The sequence below is a fragment of the Carettochelys insculpta genome, chromosome 3 (assembly GCF_033958435.1).
Source record: "Carettochelys insculpta isolate YL-2023 chromosome 3, ASM3395843v1, whole genome shotgun sequence".
Classification (NCBI taxonomy): Eukaryota; Metazoa; Chordata; order Testudines; family Carettochelyidae; genus Carettochelys; species Carettochelys insculpta.
In genome coordinates this window covers 87,623,911-87,643,721 of record NC_134139.1, presented here as the reverse complement: position 1 = coordinate 87,643,721, position 19,811 = coordinate 87,623,911, and the positions used below count along the sequence as shown (strand labels likewise).

At 43.9% G+C, this 19,811-nt stretch overlaps 2 protein-coding genes across 7 annotated transcripts in view; one reads left to right on the top strand and one right to left on the bottom strand.

Moving 5' to 3' along the window:
* Positions 1-6,366, top strand: part of MAP3K4 (mitogen-activated protein kinase kinase kinase 4) — a 106,450-nt gene extending 100,084 nt beyond the window's left edge. For all 4 annotated transcript variants that reach the window (XM_074990281.1, XM_074990279.1, XM_074990280.1 and 1 more), the window contains 4 exons: positions 3,388-3,510; positions 4,379-4,485; positions 4,785-4,964; positions 5,845-6,366. In XM_074990281.1, coding sequence (XP_074846382.1) covers positions 3,388-3,510; positions 4,379-4,485; positions 4,785-4,964; positions 5,845-5,865 — 431 coding nt within the window. In that variant the 3' untranslated portion in view covers positions 5,866-6,366. The remainder of the gene's footprint in view (positions 1-3,387; positions 3,511-4,378; positions 4,486-4,784; positions 4,965-5,844) is intronic.
* A 977-nt stretch (positions 6,367-7,343) lies between these two features.
* The window catches only part of AGPAT4 (1-acylglycerol-3-phosphate O-acyltransferase 4), a 100,433-nt gene continuing 87,965 nt past the window's right edge, over positions 7,344-19,811 (bottom strand). For all 3 annotated transcript variants that reach the window (XM_074988687.1, XM_074988690.1, XM_074988689.1), the window contains 2 exons: positions 15,973-16,171; positions 7,344-9,485 (listed from right to left, as the gene is read on the bottom strand). In XM_074988687.1, coding sequence (XP_074844788.1) covers positions 9,394-9,485; positions 15,973-16,171 — 291 coding nt within the window. In that variant the 3' untranslated portion in view covers positions 7,344-9,393. The remainder of the gene's footprint in view (positions 9,486-15,972; positions 16,172-19,811) is intronic.

Here is a 19,811-nt window from a genome sequence, read left to right as displayed (position 1 = left end):
TTGGGTCGAGTCCTAGCAGCCGCCTCTTACACCTGAAGTCACTGCTGAGAGTCATCAGAAGTGGAATAGGTTTGGGCAGTCTCTCAACAGAGCGAGTCGTAACTTATGGTAACTGGTCCTTTCAAATGTGTTTTCCTGTGCCCCTTCCCTGCTACTGTGGAGATGGTAACAGCCGAATGACGCATTAGCAAAGGAACTGGGGGATGGTTGGGCCTGCCCTGCCCATGATGCCCTGTGGTATGGAAAGTGGTAAGGATATTGAGGGCACAGGCATGGCTCCAGTGAGTACAGCTAGCCAGAAGACTGACGTCTCAAGTGCAAGGGGCACATGCAGCCAGAGCACAGTGCGTGCGGATGACACGTTGCTGAGAACCTCTCCAGGAAGTTGCCATTCTTTCCCAACATGTACAGATTCTGCTGCTCATCAAAAAAGCCAAGAAATAGAATTTGTTCCTGTTACTTATTTTCTTCTTATAGTGCAATTAGGCAGACAAGGTCTCTGCCTCCCTGATTTTAAATATCTGAACTTTGTTTCTCAAGGTTTTGGTAGCAGTGGAGGAACCCTCTGTGGGGGCAGGACAGAGTCCCAGCCACATGGCACTGCACTGCCCTTCCATAAACTGAGCATTCTCAGGACTGTTTACAGTTCTTTTCTGATTTCTTCGGGACGAGCTAAAACCCCTAAACGGATGTTGGAGCATATTTTGTTAGGATACAGGAGACAAGAAGTCCGATGCTGTCCCCTGTACATCACAGAACAAAAGAGTGGGGGAACTGGTGAGAGGACATCGTACCCAGAAAAGCACAAAAATACCTTTATGTGTTATAACTAGAAGGCTAATGCTGATAAACCTGAGAGAATTCCAGGATATACTGTTTGCAGGGAGTAGTTTTGTTGATCCACGTGTGCCACTCATTTTCTGCAAAGAAAAGTCCCCATTAATGTTACAGCATTGATAAGGTTTGAGCATCTCTGCTGAGACCCACCACCAACCAACTCAGAGCTTCTTTGTGTTCACTCACATTCTGAACTCAAGATTGTGCATGACTTGCATGGTGTGCTGCTGCTTCTGTAATTGATTGCTCTAAACCAGCAGTTCCCAACCTTTTCCAACCCATTCTGAGAATTCGGGAAGCCTTGGTGACCCATGGGTGGAGTCGAGGTGAAAATTACTTACTGCAAGAGTCTGTTAAGTGGCTTGCCTGAGACGGCTACGAATATCAAAGGGGGAGAAGCGGACTTTATAATGCGTAATTGCTTCTCTATTGATTGATAGAGCTGTTGGATGTGGCAGTGTTAAAGAGCTGCAAATGGCTTCTTTGAGAGCCATGTGCAGCCCCGAGCTGCTGGCGACCCATGGTTGGGAATACCTGCTCTGAACATGTGGGTGGGTTGCCATGGTATTGAAATGAAGGGGAAGGGTCTCCAGTCCTCTAATTTCACTTTGTAGCTTCTATGTGAACCAAAGTGCAGTTAAGCAGACCAGTGATTGCTACTGTAGAACTCTTCCACCTATATAGGGGGAATCACCAGTGGCATAAGGGGGACAGTGTAGCCACCTCCTGCAAATAAGCAGCCTCTCTTTCTAGAGAAAAGCAGTTGTATCAGGAGTGGGATAGGGCATCGTGATACAGCATTTTAATATGCCTGGTAAGTAGTGCCCTACCGACTTCATTCTCCATTTTGGTCATTTTCAGAGTCATAGAATTTAAAAAATAGTCAATTTCATGGTGGTGTAACTTTGTGGGAGAGTGTCATGGGATTTTCACCATGTGCGGAATGAATTTTGTTCGGTGCACTAATGTGGTGGTGTGCGCCACATCACTTCCGTAGTGGGGCACATAACAGAATGCATCAGACTGTGGTGGGGGTGAGGCTGAGGAGTGCGGCGGGGGGGAGATAAGGGCTCTTGCCGGTGGTGTGGGCTAGGGATGAGGCATTTGGGGTAGCGGCGGGGGGCTCTGGGCTAGGGCCAAAGGGTTTGGAGTGCTCGAGTGGTCTAAGGGCAGGAGGCTGGGGGTGCAGGGTGTGGGCAGGAGTTAGGGTGCGGGTGGGATCTCAGGGTTAGCGGGGGTCTGGCAGGGGCTAGGAGCAGGCTCAAGGTGTGGGAGGGGTTTCCGGGCTGAGGTCCAGGAGATGTGAAGCACTTACCTGAGTCAGTTCCCCTTTGGTGGGGAGGAACCAGTGGTTATGTATGGCCCCCCCTCCACTGGCCGCGCTTCACAGCCACTGGGAGCTGTAAGGTTGGAGCCTCCAGGAGAGCAGCATGGGGACAGAGCTTCCCACCGCACGTGGTGAGACAGCTCCAGCTGGTGGGGGAGCAATGGCAATGCACAGAGCCACCACCTTCCCTCTCCCCCACAGTGTACCCGCTTCGGGGAGAGGTGTGCTCCTCTGGTGCCAGCGGGGAGCTGTCGCACCCTGGAGAGAGTAGCATCTCCCCCAGCCGCAGCTACTCTGAGCTCCTGCCTGGCACCTATTAGGCAGCTGCACATCCAAAGAGGGAACCCTCCCTGCGCTCTCTCCAGCTCTCACTTTGACACTGATAACTGTTTCAGGAGACGGGTTACAGTCTTAACTTCCTTCACATTCTTAGTGGAGGCCAATGTTCAAATAAAGATCAGTTAAACTTGTAAATCACAGCCAAGAGAGCTCCCTCCCAAGAGGCCAGGGTGATTTTATGAAATGTCAGGCTGTGCTAGGAGCAGGGCCCTCCTTGCTAAAGAAATGCTGCCCTCCTTCTATATAGCCCCCAGGCTCCTGAATTCCCAGGAGTGTGATTTCATTCTTGCCACCACCCATCAGTTTCTTTTCATATGAGAACAAACATTTTGTTTGTTTGTTTTTCATAATATTTATAAAAGTTATCAAGTTCTGAATGTTCTGGGCTCCCCTACAGCATTCCACCACTGCATCTCATTCTGATTCATAGTCTGGGGGCTGCCAATGGTGACAGATTTTTGTGGTGGTTTTGCCATATGGATCAGTGCCTATGTGAAATTAGAATGAAATGTCTCAGATTCGTTGAATCCTAAAAATAGCGCAAGATCATCAGTTTCCTGTGTTTGTAAGGTAAATGAATTAACCCACTGGACCACTTAGCTTCCTGGACACTTGGTTGGTCATGAAATTTACTTCTTGGATCAGGGTGACCGGAGCTGTGGACTTTAAGTGTGTGCCTAGCCTTAGTGTTTACAGAAGACGCCCAGCAAAAGTTTTGTGCATCATCTCTGGAGTACTACTAAAGCTTCATTTACTGTACAGGTCAACTATTACTTCCATGCCATACCTCTTAACACACTGTGCTGAGTTGTCCTGACTTGTCAACCATCAAGTCAGCCAGCTGTTAAAATTTTTTTTTTTTTTGTTCTGTTTGCACTTCCCAGGCGCCAATATCTTCCTCACCTCCTCAGGCCTGATTAAGCTGGGAGACTTTGGTTGCTCAGTAAAATTAAAGAACAATACACAGACAATGCCTGGAGAAGTAAACAGCACGCTGGGGACTGCAGGTGAGGTCTTCTAACTGTTCTAAATGCCAGAGTGTCGTGACTGTGTTTAGCATGGTGTTGTGAAACCCTGTCAAAAGGCAGTGCTGGGGACACATTTGAGTAGAGCTTGGTGTGACCTTATCTGGTAGGCCTTTTGGGGAAGGGTAGCTGAGACAGTTTTAACAGATGGTGTGTATATAGCGTGCGAGAGGATGGCTCAAAGTAGAGCACAACAAACAAAAGTGTAAATGGAAAAAAAAAATGACTTCATTGGACAGTGTACATAGGTGTCCTGTTCTTTGGCTAGATAAACATCAAATCGTGTTTGTCACACTGCCTGTTCTTTAATTTGTTGTGCATCCTCAGCATGCCTAACCATGCTAGCCTAAATTAAAAGCTGTGGTAAGTAGCCGTACCTCCATGGAAAGCCTAACTATATCAGCTCTGAAGTCAGTTGTGTATTATGGGCCCAATCCTGTGTATGAACTCCTACTGAGTGCCCCTGGAAGTCTTAGATTTAATTGGGTTACAGAATTCTAGGGAGCTAAGACTACATCTGCACAGCAATCGGATGTAACTGTATTTCACAGGCATTTCCTCTGTTTTCTGTTTAAGTCCAGCAGCTCCCCTTAGTGAAATAGCATAGTGGACTTTTGCACTGGTGTTTAATCTGCTTTAAGAAAAAGCATGGACTGTTTCTGCCCTTTAACTAGTGTATTTTAAGATGAAGAACATGGTTGCAGGAATTATTTCAGAGAACTCAAGAAACCAGTAAATGACGTGCTAAACCCACAGGAATAAAAAGCATTTGAGTGCCCTGTTGAATCACTTTATTTACGTACATACTGTTTCTTCTGTGTTTGATGGAACCCTGTGTGTTGTTTCAAAGCATACATGGCACCTGAAGTAATTACTAGAGCTAAAGGAGAGGGGCATGGACGTGCAGCAGACATCTGGAGTCTCGGTTGTGTTGTAACAGAGATGGTCACTGGCAAGGTAAGTTCAGATACTGTGTGTGTTTATATGGACTTCATCACTGAGGTATCTAAAAGTGCAATAAGCAACTGGCCTCAGTGATTTTGTGTCAGCCTCTGAACTACACATGTTCATCTGAGGCCCACCGTGTTCTTAGCCATTTGTTTTAAAGGCTTTATAGTCAGAAGACACCGTTCCCTGTGTTAAGCCCATGAGTAATGAGGCTTTTAGAAGATTTCTAGTGCTAGAAAAATGTATGCTCCCATCACTATTGGCTAGGAGATCCATTTACCAAACCTTGCATTCGTTACCTGTTGCAGAGGCCTTGGCATGAGTATGAACACAACTTTCAGATCATGTATAAAGTGGGGATGGGTCATACGCCTCCTATTCCTGAAAGGGTAAGCCCAGAAGGAAAGGACTTTCTTTCTCACTGCCTGGAAAGTGAGCCAAAGATGAGATGGACGGCTAGCCAGCTTCTCGATCATCCATTTGTCAAGGTATGTATGTCAAGTCATTTTAGTGCCAGGAGGGTAGTACATAGAAATGAGCTGTAAATACATTGAATGAATGAAAATAGTAAGCCTGTACTTTGCCGGACAGAAAAAGTAACACTCTTAAAAACACCCACATGGATTTGTAGCCACTATGAAGTATCTGAATGAAAAGAGAGTCAGATATTCTACTAGCTAATAATATAGGTTGCTACATTACGTTCTCAATAAGTGTGTGGCTGCAGAAAACATGCACTGGAGCTGTGGGTCTGTACAGTTTGAAGAGCTGTTAGTATAAACGCAGAATAAAGCAACCTGGGCACCTTCTGAGAAATTAGTATCTATCGGCTGTGCTGTAAATGGGCATCGTACCTAAAACTTGAGTGTACATTTGCAGTGCCTTGAGATGGCAGTCAGTTCCCTAAACTTTATTATGTCAGATCTGTGACAGCTCTTAAGCCATGGTTTCCCTTATATAGGGACTACTTTCTAGTTTTGTTCGTGATGTAGATTTTATGGGGTTCTTAAAATGTTACATCTTGTTTATTGAAATGTGTTCATAGAGTCACGACACAGCAGGTAATCATCTATGCCTGTCTGCTACATTCTTTAAGCTAATTCAAGTAACAGTCAACCCCCCACAGGCTGTTTTCCCTTGGTGGTCCTCCATGACAGCCATGTGTGCTTGAAGAAGACAGTTTGTCTGTCTTAGCAGAATTAGAGCAATGAAAATGGATCTGTGCTATCAGCAGGAAGTATTCCAAAGTGCAGCAATAGCTTATTTCATACTGATGATCTGAGAAGAGAGGGAGTTAAGCATGATCTATGTGGTGGTTGAGAAGAAGAGGTGACTGGCAGTATAAATTAGTTCTTTGTCCTTTCCCAGGTTTGCACAGATGAAGAATGAAGTTACTCAGTGTGTCCTCTTGTGCTCTGGCAAAGGATCTGCTAATCACTACTGTATGTAATATTTACATAAAGACTGTGCTTAGAAACAGTGTAAAATTTAAACGTACCATGACTGAAGACTGCACAAGTGACAAGCGTCACTTTTACTGCTGCTCTCTGTATGTTTTACTTGACACATGTTGCTCACGTGACAGTGTCTGCAAGTTTAAAGAAGCTGCATGTTTCAGTGAAAGTGCCATTACTACTGTATATGGACCATTATCTTTTTGTTCTTTCTTTATGTGTTTCTCATTTAATTGAGAACTGTAATGTTAATATGTAGTATTTTTGAACTTTCTAGGTTCAAAAAAGTTGTAGTGTTATCAGGTGTCCTGGACCTTGTTTTTTATATCTCCTGTTTGAGTGCACTGACTGTGAACTTTTACTCTTTTTTTTTTGCCTAGCTTCAGATTTGTTATGCAAAAGCCTGATTAATGAAATTATAAAAAAGGTTTTCTCAATAAATGGTTTATTTTAGGAAATTTTGGTGCAGGTCTGGCTTTGCTGTTGAAGATGCAAATAGGTGTTTCAAATCTAAGATGTTCTGGGATAAACTGTCCAGTCTGACACTTTATTTCAGCATTTGAGAGGCCACCAAGCTGGGCTGAAAGTTCTGAAATCAGTCGTCTGTGCGATTGAGTTGGACCAGTTACAAATATGTCAGCTGACGACTTCAAGAGGCAAGGACTGAGAGGAGTAGTTAAGGTTCTCACCCACTCATAGCTGGATGGTTCTCATTTCCTTCAAAGAAGGCTAACAAGTGGTTATATAGCCTTGTACAGTAGGGCCAATGCACAACAGCTGCCATGAGGACAGTGTTTATGATGCTAGCGGCAGCCATGGTGATCATGCTTTTATGGTGCATGACAAGGACACCCAGTATAGCTGCCTATGCACCTAGTTGATGCATGTGCTCTTTCTAAAGACTCTAATACATAAGGGAGAACAGCCCAATTGATGGGCAAATAGAATTTAAGGGTTGTCAGCACTGGAATTGTCAATCAGTTTTAGAGTTTAATTTCTCCAACCAAGTCACATTTTGGCTGCGCTGCTTCCTTTGAGTGTGACACAGGAGTAAATTTTACATTCTCTAACCTACTCAGTGGTATAACAAAAGCTGGTTGTGCAACCTACCACCAAAATAAATTAAAAAGCCCTCCAGGATTTGGATTACCACTCCAATACAACCCACCTGGATTGAATCATCTTTGGTGAAGAGCACTTCAGAATCTACTGAAGCCATGGCTGTTCTCGCCATAAAATGGACTGACTATCTCTTGAAACCAGTGTCCAGCTGATCTGAGAAACCCCTAAAACATTTTTTTAAATTTTGCTTCAATCGGTTGTAGGGTAAAACAGTTGTTTCCAAAAGGTGGAGACACTCAACCAAATAAGGGTTTGGTAGCAGTTGCATGATAAAGTCCCTGCATTTCAGAGAATGTTTACACTTTAACTTTATTTTTTGTGTATAAACAAACTTAAGACTTCTTTTGTTAAGGCAGTTGTAAAACATACTGATGTCTAACAAACAGGACAGTTGTTTTTCAAAATACACTAAACCAGACTTATTTTGGCAGGTACCTTTTACAGGTACTGTATTCCAGCATAGCCACAAGAGGTACAATTATGATTTTAGCAGCAAGGGCAGAATAATCATTTAAATTTATGTAGAGATTTGGAAGGTCTGATTCTACATTCCAGGTTCATCCAAATTCCCAGTGAAATCCGTGGTACTTGTGGGAGTACATGAAATGCAAGAGACCTAAGTGCTTTAGCCTAATCTACTTTTAGAATAATTGATATGTACTAACACGCCACAATCATGCAAAATTTGCATATTAATATTAAAATAATGATCCTTTGAGACAAACTACAGGGGTGTATAACCGTGAGCTAATACACATTTTCTCTTCAGCAGTGAGCCCCAGATCACCAGCCCCCTACTTACCACCTCCACGATTTCAAAATGATGGTGTTCAGGGCTGGTGGCTCCCATTGCTTTGCTGGGCCCTAGCTAGTTTTGGTACAGTACAACTTCTACCCATGTTAATGTACTGTGGCAAAAGGGTGCCAGCTGCCACACATTTGCAGCATTGCCGAGGCTATTCGTCCACGTACAAAAGGCCAAAGGGAGCCCATAGCCATGTGTTCTTTTGAGGGACGAGCCTGAAAGGAAGGCAAGCTTAGGTCCTAAGCAAACTCCTTTTCCTACGCTGGGGGGGTATGAAATCCTCAAGTCGCACCCATTTGCCAGTCAAGTGAGCAATCTGCCTCAGAAAAGCGTGCAGGCTAGACTCAGGAGGTTGAAGCCTTGCTACTCCCCCCACCCCATTAAGTAGTTTTTCTTGAGTGGATGAACACATATTTAACTTCAAGGAGTTCTTTGTATTACCATCCCTGTTGTGTCTGAGAGGGCTTTAGGAAGGTTGTCTCAACTGTACCTTTCACGGTCTAAGTTGGTCCTAGACCGGAGAAGAACAACAAGAGGCTAGTGCCTTTCCAATATACATTGCTGCAAAGAACTTTTGCAGGAGGAAATGTCCACACATATTATGTTGTCTAAAAAACAAGGAGCAGAGCTTTGATACAAACACCAGCCTCTCTCAGTCAAGGGGAGAGTTCCCTTATTGGACACCAGGTCAACTCCACTCCACAGGGCTGTGACATTCAAGGCATGCGCAGAAAAATAAAATAGGCAGTTATCATAAGCTGCAACCTCTGGGGTTAAATGTAGTTACCTCTGAGGCAACAGCATGATTCCTATTATGGTAAGTACAAGGAGTTTGTAGGCTAAAAAAAAATTCTGTCTTCCCTGCTACGTAAACTCTAGTCACAGCTTACATCAGCACACTGAAGCTAATCCAAAACCCATTAGCTACATCTGCCATGTCTGAACACCACAGCTGTGTTCAAAATTCTGCTACATCACTAAGGCCCTAATCTAATCTGGCAGTCAAAGCACAGCCCCATTCAACTAAGTGGATTTCATTGTACACATGGGCCTAGTTCTACTGAAACCTGGTTTCTGCAGGGGGCCTGGATCAGTTGGGCATTTCTCTAATTGAGTACATTGAAATAACAGATTAGGGGTCATTAACATGATCTAGCACAAAATAGTCATTTTAATGTAATGTTCTCATACCACCCTTTTACCCAGTCTTTCACAGCATGGTGAGGGAGTGTACTCTGCAGCCAGCCAACTTATCTCCCAGGGGGCCCTTTCATATCACACTAGCTTTATTTCTTCCAAATGTAAGACACTTCAGAAAAAACCTAAAACAAAGGCAAGCCTGTGTTGAAGAGGTGAGACACAGGTGCACACCTTTCAGCAAGTCTGAAATCTATCCCCAGTCCCAAGGAAACAAAACCGGAGCACAAATTCAGCTACACATTGCTCTGCCCACACTTGAAGGAGCATGATGTGCACGTAAAGAGTTTTCAGAAGTTGCATTTGTTCCCTTTGGATTGAAGCAGTCTCTGAAGATAACTACATTTGCTTCTGCTTGTTGTCATTGTTGCCGTAGGTAGACCCCTTGTTAATTTCAGTCACGCCTATCATCCATCGGACACCAACAGAAGCTGCAGAGCGCGAGAGGGACGGGGGGAAAAGAAAACACAAAATGTGATGTCACTAGAGTGCAATAATGTGAGCCACAAGGAAGTAGGTTTAAAAGGCTTAGCTGATGGTAGCATGAGGCTGTCAATATGGTATAATACAAGAAATAGTCACTGCAAAGCACTCTTTAATCCACAGACCCCTATGCTTAACCAAGTAGGGTGAGTATTAACCCTCGTGGAGAACAGGCCCTGGAAACGTGCAGTGATGTGCCCATGGGCAGACAGCAGAAGCTATGGAAACAGACCCAAGCCCTTGCACATCACTGAACATGCATCCATTCCTAAGCTACGCTATATGGATTTGTCTGCTGTTTCAGCAGTAAGGAGAACCACAGTTACTAATGTGCTACAAACTTTGACCAGATCAAATGGAGAACACAGGCGCCGCCATTGGCCTTTAAGGAATGAGGGTATTCATGCACCTTGCTTGGCCTACTGTTTCTGATGAAAAAGTAGCATTATTTACAAGACATTGGAAACCTCATACTCAGAAAAGGAGTAATAAGCACCACAGGGATAACTTAGCTGGAAAATAAACTACAGTAGTTAGCTAACCTTGCTCCAGAATATATGGTGTTCTTTGGGCAGCCTTGATTGAAGGATTTTCAGATCTGATCACTGTACCCTATGGCTCACCATAGAAAGAGGAAGCTGTCACTGTAAAGGACAAGTTTAATAAAGACATATAGGCTACCGCTACACCAGAGGGTTTTGTAGACAAACCTTGCGGAGCATCTACACACAAAATGCTATTTGTTGACAAACTGTTGACCAAAAAGTGGCGTATATGCTCCGGTGTGGGGTGGGGGGTGGGTGTTTGTTGACAGAGTGGATCAAAAGATCACTCCACATTTATGCATAGACACGCTCTGTTGACAGAAGTTTTTTCGGCACATCTCTTCCGACAGCAACTTCTGTAGACAAATACATCTCGTGTAGACATAGCCATCTAACACGCTAGGAGCACAAGTTTCAATGCACAGCCACGGCACTTTGAGCCTGCTCCAAAGCCTAGTACAATCACAAAACAATTCCTACTAATCTTGGAAAAGCCCAGCTCCTCTTGTAGTTTTTTGGCCAAGTGTGAAGGGGAAAGATCCTGTGTATGTTTTCTTTCACAAAAAGATCATCATTTGCAGCATCTAATTCATGTTTCTCACAACAATTAACCAGAACAGATTCCTGAACAAGAAGCCTGCATTGCAGGAGAGGCCATATTCTAAAATGTTTTGTAGCAGAGAAGACCTTTCTGAAGGCCAAGGCACCAGCCCCAGCTTAAACCAGCACAAAGGTGGTGCACCCTTTGGACATGCAGGAGGGTAGCACCCACTGCCTTGTATGCATGGTGGAATTGGGCCACACATTTGTAACGATAGTTTCACTGCCTGTGCCCCCATTCTCCAGCTGATTTAGTTTACGGGGGGCGGGGGGCCAAGATACAACTTGGTCGGTGCCAATCCTGCTGACAGAGACAAACATCTTTATCACACATTCTTAAGAGAGCCAGCTGGAGAAGTAAGGAAACAGACTGACTGAGTATCCAGAAGTTAACCTGCCTCAGGATAGACTCAACGAGGAAAAACAACAGAACCCCACTTATCACCTACAGCCCATAGCTAAAACCCCTACTGTGCATCCTTGCCCATTTACAACCTATACTGGAAAATGATTCTTCGCTCTCACAGACCTCGTGAGACAAGCAAGTCCTCAACTGCAGCCAGCGCCCCCAACCAGAAGCACATTCTCACCAGCAGCCACACGTACACCACCACAGAAACACTAAACCATGAACCTGTCCCTGGAACAAACCCTGGTGCTAACTCTTCACATCTGTGTACTAGCACCACTGTCACTGAACCTAATCACATCAGCCACACTATTAGAAGCTCAGACATTTGCATACCAATGTGATATATGCCCATCAAGTGCCAGCACTGTCCCTCTGCCATATATATTCGCCAAACTGGACAGTCTCTGCCCCAAAGGATAAATGCATACACAATCCTGTCAGGGAACATAGTAACCTCCCAGGACATTCAATAATGTATGTGAAAGTAGAAATTAATTTTAGCAACATGGGTATCACCAGATTACAGATAGAGAGAGGCATCCGAATTGAAATTCATTTACAAATTCACCACCATCAAGCTAGGCTGGTTCATTAAACAGAAATTAAAACCTACAGCAACTAGAGTAAAATCCCTGAAAGCTGCATGGAAAATTTTCAAGGACACCGTAATAGAGGCCCAACTTCCCTGTATATCCCAAATTAAAAAAACATAGTAAGGCTACCTCTACACGTGCCCCAAACTTCGAAATGGCCATGCAAATGGCCATTTCGAAGTTTACTAATGAAGCGCTGAAATGCATATTCAGCGCTTCATTAGCATGTGGGCGGCAGCGGCGCTTCGAAATTGATGCGTCTTGCCGCCGCGCGGCGCATCCAGACGGGGCTCCTTTTCGAAAGGGCCCCGCCTACTTCGAAGTCCCCTTATTCCCATGAGCTCATGGGAATAAGGGGACTTCGAAGAAGGTGGCGTCCTTTCGAAAATGAGCCCCGTCTGGATGTGCCGCGCGGCGGCAAGGCGTGTCAATTTCGAAGCGCCGCTGCCGCCCACATGCTAATGAAGCGCTGAATATGCATTTCAGCGCTTCATTAGTAAACTTCGAAATGGCCATTTGCATGGCCATTTCGAAGTTTGGGGCACGTGTAGACACGGCCTATGAGACCTAAAAGAGAGCCACCAGGGCTTAACAACCATGTAAAAGAAGCAATGAGAGATAAAAAGGCATCTTTTAAACAGTAGCTGTCCAATCCTAGTAAGGTAAATAAGGAACATAGACACTGCCAAATTATGTGTAAAAATGTAATAAGAAAAGCCAAAAAAAAAGCGTTTGAGGAACAGCTAACCAAAAGGTAATAGCAAACTGTTTTTTAAGTACATTAGAAGCAGGCAGCCTGCTAAACAACCAGGTGGGGGCCCTAGACAATAAGGAACAATCAAGGATAATAAAGCCATTGTGGAGGGACTAAATGAATTCTCTGCTTCTGTCTTTATGGCTGAGGCTGTTAGCAAGATTCCCAAACCTGCACTGTTCTTTGCGGGTGATGAATCTGAGTAACTGTCCCAGACTGAAGTGTCATTAGAGGAAGGTTTGGAACAAATAGAAAAACGTAACAGTTACAAATCACTGGGACTGGATGGCATTCACCCAAGCATTCTGAAAGAACTCAAATGTGAAATTGTGGAATTATTAACTGTGATTTGTAACCTATCCTTTGAATCAGCTTCTGTGCCCAAGGACAGCTAACATAAACACCAATATTTTAAAAGGGTTCTAGAGGTGACCCTGGCAATTACAGACCGGCAAGGCTAACGTCAGTACCAGGCAAATTAGTCGAAACAATAGTGAAGAATAAAATTGGCCGACACATAGAAGAACTTAAATTGTTCAGCAAAAGTTAACATGGTGTCCATAAAGGGAAATCATGTCTTACTAATCTATTTGAAGGGGTTAAACATGCAGACAAGGGGGATCCAGTAGATAAAGGATACTTAAGATTTCCAGAAAGCCTTTGACAAGTCTCTCACCAAAGGTTCTAGTGTAAATTAGGTTTTAATGGCATAAAAGGGTAGAGCCTTTCATGTATTGAAAACTGGTTAAAAGACCAGAAACAAAGAGTAGGAATAAATGGTAAATTTTCTGAATGGAGAAGGGTAATGAGTAGTGTTTCCCAAGGGTCAGTCCGAGGACCAATCCTATTCAACTTACTTACTCATAAATGATCTAGCGAAAGGGGTAAGTAGTGAGGTACTAAAGTTTGTGGATGATATTAAACTGTTCAAAACAGTCAGGATGAAAGCAGACTGTGAAGAACGTCAAAAAGATTTCACCAAACTGAGTGACTGGACACGAATATGGCAAATTAATGTGGATAAGTGTAAAGTATTGGGGAAGAAAAAAAAAAAACCCTCAAGTATACATTTAATATGATGGAGGCTAATTTAGCTACAACTAATCAGGAAAAAGATCTTGGGGTTATCACGGATAGTTCTCTGAAAACATCCATGCAGTGTGCAGCGTCAGTCAAAAAAGCAAATAGGATATTAGGAATTATTAAAAAAAGGATAGAAAATAAGACAAAATATTTTACTGCCCCTTTATAAACCTATGGTACGCCCACATCTTGAATACTGTGTACAGATGTGGTCTCCTCACCTCAAAAAAAAAAAACAACACACATTTTGGCATTAGAAAAGATACAGCAAAGGGCAACTAAAATGATTAGGGGTTTGGAACAGGTCCCATATTAGGAGAGGTTAAAGAGACTGGAACTTTTCATTTTAGAAAAAAGAGGAGACTGAAGGGGGATATGACAGCTGTATAAAATCATGAGCGGTGTGGAGAGGGTGAATAAAAAGAAAAGTTATTTACTTGTTCCCATAATATAAGAACTAGAGGACACCAAATGAAGTTAAGGGGTAGCAGGTTTAAAACTAATAAAACAATGTTCTTTTTCACACAGCACACAGTCAACCTGTGGAACTCCTTGCCAGAGGAGGCTGTGAAGGCTAGGACTATAAGAGAGTTCAAAGAAGAGCTAGATAAATTTATGGAGGTTAGGTCCATAAAAGGCTATTAGCCTGGGGTAGGAATGGTGTCCCTGGCCTCTGTCAGAGGCTGGAGATGGTTGGCAGGAGACAAGTCGCTTGATAGTTGCCTTCGACTGGGGCACCTGGCACTGGTCACTGTCGGCAGACAGGATGCTGGGCTAGATGGACCTTTGGTCTGACTGGGTAATGGCCATTCTTATGTGCTTAAAGATCTTAACTGCTTAACACATTACAAGGGCAATTTCCCCATCTTTGATATTCACATGATGTGCAGGAATGAGACACATCCAGCTTAATTTGTTTCATTAACTGGTGTTGCTAATGACAAGCAACTTGTGTGGTATTTTGCTGCTATATACAGTTATACACCGAGCTACACCCATTCAAGTTACGAGAATTTGACTTTATGAGGAGTTTCATTTAATACCCCTACTTCAGTTTACAAGGCATTTCTTTGCATTTATGAGGACCAATTTGGAGGCTGGCAGCTCTGGTCAGCAAACACCGAGGGGACAGAGTCAGCCGTGCTGGTCTTGACAAAGAGGCCGTGCAGGGAGCCGGCAGTCTGGTACGGGGAGGTAGACTCGTCTGAGTCCCAGCAGTAGATCACGCCGCTGTGCGAGACGTGGATGCTGGAAGCGCAGCCTATCCCAGCCCTGCTGCTGCCGCTCACCCCCCAGGTGGCTAGGGGGCCGCTGCCACCTGCCCTGCACAGCTGTGCCTTGGGCATTGCTCGCCATCTGTGGCGCTCCCTCCCATTTAGTGCCTGGCTTGCCCGCTGCTGCCGCCTTGGCTACCGCTGGCGGGGCCCCTCCACCGTGCAGCCCTGCATGAGAGAGGCATTGCCCCTCACCAGGTGGGGGCCCCCTGTGCCTGCCTAGCTCCCCACATGGCGAGCCCCTGGCAGCACCCCCTCCCCACTTAACCTAAGCTGCGCTCAGGGCGGGCTGCCTCCCCATGCCTTGCTCACCCCCTTACACTGGATTTAATGGGATTTGGTGTTGTTTTACCACAAATGGGTGTACATTTTGGGGCTCAGGAATGCATACAATTTTTTCCCATTGAAATTAATGGTAATTTTTGTTAGTCTTCACAGTGCTACATGACGGCTTTTCTGTTTTGATATGGCTACTCCTGAGACATTTTCAGATTGTGTCTAACAAGCTCACAAAATGATTTTATTGTCAACCCCAAGAATGAACGCGGGGTGGGGAGTAAGAGGGAGGAAATTGCCAATATATTCCTTTAACTGGTCAGAGCAGTGTAGGACTGTATAAACTAATTTAAATGAAATAAAGCAATTCAGTCATTTCCCAAAACTCTGGGGCTCAGCCTAAGTATGAACAACAGTTTCCATTTTAGCTCCACTCAGCTGCATTTCCTTACCCAGTTCAGAACTAGCAATAAGATTTAGAGGAGAAATTTCCTATTCAGTTTTACACAGTCTCCAGAGGGCCAGTTAGTTCACAGAACCTACTTGTGTTGGTTCACTGATTACTGCAGCTGTACCCACATCGAGAAACCCAAACACCCCCCACCCCCAGTTCTCCCCCATACACTGAAAATGCACTGCTTCTGGTCTAGTGTGTCTACAGGCCAAATTTTAATTCCACGCCTATATTTTTACACGAGCAAGGAATGGTGGCTGTAAGTCTGGAGACCAGTACCTCTAATTATGTGATTGTACATACACATCTGCACCAGGATTTTTACATGTGATTTGTATGTGGAAATTCATGAGGCATGTATCAATAGTACCTGGCCAAAAAAGGGCCCTGCCCTGGTAAAGAGCTGTTTCCTGTAAGCGAGCGTTCAGTTTTCTAGCAACTTACCCACAATGATGACAAATGCAAAAGTAGCCAGCGTCAGTGATGACCCACTGCTGACCATGTTGATAAGCAGCTGGAATAAAGGATATAGCAGCAATAAGGCCCAGAAAAGCCAGTTCAAAAGAGTCCATGGCCGCCGAGGGGGCACTACGGGAGTAGCTGGATAGGTTCCTGTTCTGTAGTAGTCTTCTTGAAATGCATCCTGGTTAGAACAAAGAAGGGTAACACTGAACGCCTAGTGGATAATAAAAGCAGTTTCTTAAAATTCTGATATTTCTTTGGCTGAGTACTATTTTTTCTGAAAGGAAGCTCGAGCACCATTTGATGGCTGGTGTGCTTTTTAGAGAATGAAAACTCCTTCTCCAGAGAACGCACTGATTCGTGTTCATAGATGAATCTCCATTCCCAAAAGTCTGCAATTTTAATGAGCATCTAATCTGAACGACATTCAAACAGAACGCAATCTGTACAATGTTGTGTACATCCTTACACCAGCAGGTATGACCGCTACACCTACAGTTACAGCCACCAAAGAAATACCCGTATCTCAGAATTGTCTAGGAATTCTCTATCAGCAAATCTTCTGTTTGCCGCTGTATTCTGCAACACGTACTTCCAGCTGGACTGTGGAGCTACAAGAGAGTTTCAGCAATTCTTATACCTTTTTGGCAACAGACTGATGCTGCATATGGAACCCAAATTCGGAGTGCAGGCCTTTAACCTTCCTCTAGAGCAGTGCTCCATAATTGGTGTGCACACTGGTATGCCGCAAAGAGGCGCTTAGTGCACCTTAGAGCTGCAGGCTGGAAGTGCTGTCTGCCGACCCGTTTGGTGGGAGAAGCGCATGGGAGTGGCTCTGGTGAGTAGCCAGCATTGAGTTAAAGCAGGAGGTGGTGTGCCTGGTTTTGGAGGAGAGGTGGGGTTACAGCAGGGGATAGGGTGTAGGCACCTGGCTCGGGGGAGGGAATTGGGTTACATATATTGGGTGTGCTGTGAAATTAAAGGTGTCCTGAATTGTGCCATGAGGTGATAAAGGCTGCTGAGCACTGCTCTAGAGGCTTCTCCGCATGAGAGGTTTGAGGTTCACCTGATGTTCACCTAGAAAACTTTTAGTAGGATTACTAAAAGTTACTTTAAGTCGGATTGCTTGTAGCACTGACAGTCTTAATTCCAAGGCCAGCCCCTACATCATGTAACAGAGAGGAAAAAAGTCTCTCTTTGCTATCTGCTCAGCTCAAGTGTTGCCTGTTCCCACTCAAGTCAAAAGAAAAAAAACCTCAATTTGGTTTTGTCATGGAGCAGCCAGCCCTGGCAAAAATGTTTACTGGGGAAGGAATTCCATGGGAACTGATGGATTTACACCAGTGTGAAAAACATTGTAAGAGAGGTTCAGAATTAGGCCTTCACTCCCTGTCAAGTTACATAGCCAGTACTGTGACAGAATTGATTAATAAGTCATCAGCAGCCAGCATGTCCCAAACAGCTTAGGAAAGGTGACTTAGGTGAACTTAAACGCTCATTTACAGCAGCAATTCTTAAATCAATAATAATTTGAATATTTACAGGCTACAGCTGTTTTAGCTAATACTCAGTGAACATATAAAAACCTTCCAAAAGATTATATAATTAAAACCAGAGAGGTAGCTGTGTTAGTCTGTAATTTCAAAAACAAGAAGTCCTGTGGCACCTTATAGACTAACAGATATTTTGGAGCATAAGCTTTTGTGGGCAAAAACCTGCTTCATCAGATGCCTGAGTGGGGGGTTTCACGAGAGATCCCCTCTTTAAATCCTTCTCTGAACATGCTCCCCGCCCTCCCACACACACACACATTCAGGCATCTGACGAAGTGGGTCTTTGCCCACAAAAGCTTATACTCCAAAATATCTGTTACAAGGTGCCACCAGATTTCTTGTTTATAATTAAAACGTTACACTCTCTTTTTAGGGAAATTAGAGAAAGGTATTGCATTCTTTCTTGTGCCTGTGGAACTAGAATATACTGGAATCATCACGATCTATTAACTATCTTGGGCAAATTACCCAAAATGTGAAATTACCCTTTAAGTGCCCTGAAGGTCTGGCTTATGGGTATGTTAATCTAAAGCAACTAATCATTAGTGTTTCGCATCAAGCCACTTTTTGTTAGCTTTCTAAATACCACCATTACCCAGGAATTTTTAATTTCCCCTTGCTGTTAGAGACATCCCTTGCTGTTAGATACCACAGAAATGGCAGAACTTTAGTTCTGCTCTCAGCAAGAGGTCATAATTTACGTTAAGTATTTGCATATTCTCAGCGATCTTTGTGAAACTGGGGCTTGACTGGCACCATTCAAGTCAAACTGGACTTTTTTTCCATTGACTTGCATAGAAGCAGGATCGACCCCTTACTCAAAGCAAATCCTCTTCTCTGGTGCTTTGCTGGATCAGCAGCGGAGGGGCTCAGCACCTTGGAGTCCTTAACATTTAAACCATTCTGGCATGCCCCAGGTACACTGTGACAGGCCAAAGAAATGCATTGTCAGGGGTTATAAAACACCATACAGCAGTATGTCCGGTAACACAGGACACACAGCAGGGAGTATGCTCATCAGCTAACACATGCCCACATTGGAATGCTTTACACATATCCCACTCACATGTAGGTTGGCTGATGAGTACATACCTTTCGGTGTATTAGTGCCCTTTAAACTACATAATTGGTTAAGTTTTCAAATATAAACCATCAGAAAATATTGTCCTGCAAAAGAAAATGCATTTTAAAAACATTCCAAATGTGGCTCTTATTATCCAACTTAAAAATACATTCTTTTAAAAACTGTGGTAAAAATTAGAGGGAATTATGGTTTTTTCTTCACAGTTTCTCGAAGCAGCAACCAGGAGGTTCTTTGATCTCAGAACTGCCTGCAACCTGGGGAGAATACAGACTGACTAGGAGCCTGATTCTGCTCCCATGTACACAATAAGAGTCAGTAATAATTGTAATGAAATCAGTGGAGTTACACTGGAATAAAAGATGTGGGAGCAGAGTTAGACCTTAATCTTTTTAAGGAATCCCCTGGCTGTTAGCTGCACAGAGTTTTCTATTCTTCCTTCCTACAGTTAATGGAATATTAAGATTTATAATTAACTGGGATAGCTCACCATATATTACGTAGGAGAAATTATATTGTATACTCAGCTTATTTGTGAACCTAGTACAGGATATTTATAGACTATTTCCCAGCATTTTCTTGTAGGCTAATGTTCAGGTAGAGATCAATAAGAGGTAATACAAAAGTTGCAGCAGGGAGACAGAAGCAGGGAAGGAACTGTCAAGCAATAATCAGCACCTTGTTCAGCTCAAGTGTTCTTCTGTCCGTTGATGAGGAATTGCCCTGGGGACAAAAGTTCCAGGGAGGAAGCTACCACAGGGTAGAAAGCAGCAGCAAATAGCATGTAAGTGATCAGGTGAAAGAACCAGGTGTGTTTACTTTCAATTTTCCACAAAGTCAGGCAGGCAGAGATGACAATCTCACTTATGTCCCCACAAACCATGTCTCAGTATTATGAGTTTGGAGCTATGGTGGGATGAAGGGGTGGGATTCATAGTAGATGGGAACAGTCAACTATTTCTACAATTCTTAAAAGCAATTTGTACTTCATGTTTACAATAAGAAGTTGCTTAAGGGACTTGTGGATAAAGCTAAGAATGGGCTAGAACTTAACCAGTTGAGGAAAAATATCCTTATACACTTTAAATATGGAAACACAGTAATTGGCTGAGTTCTAGCAGACCCCACAGCCACTCAAGGTGCACATCTACACTTCCGGTCAGGGTCAATTTTCCAGAATTCGATTT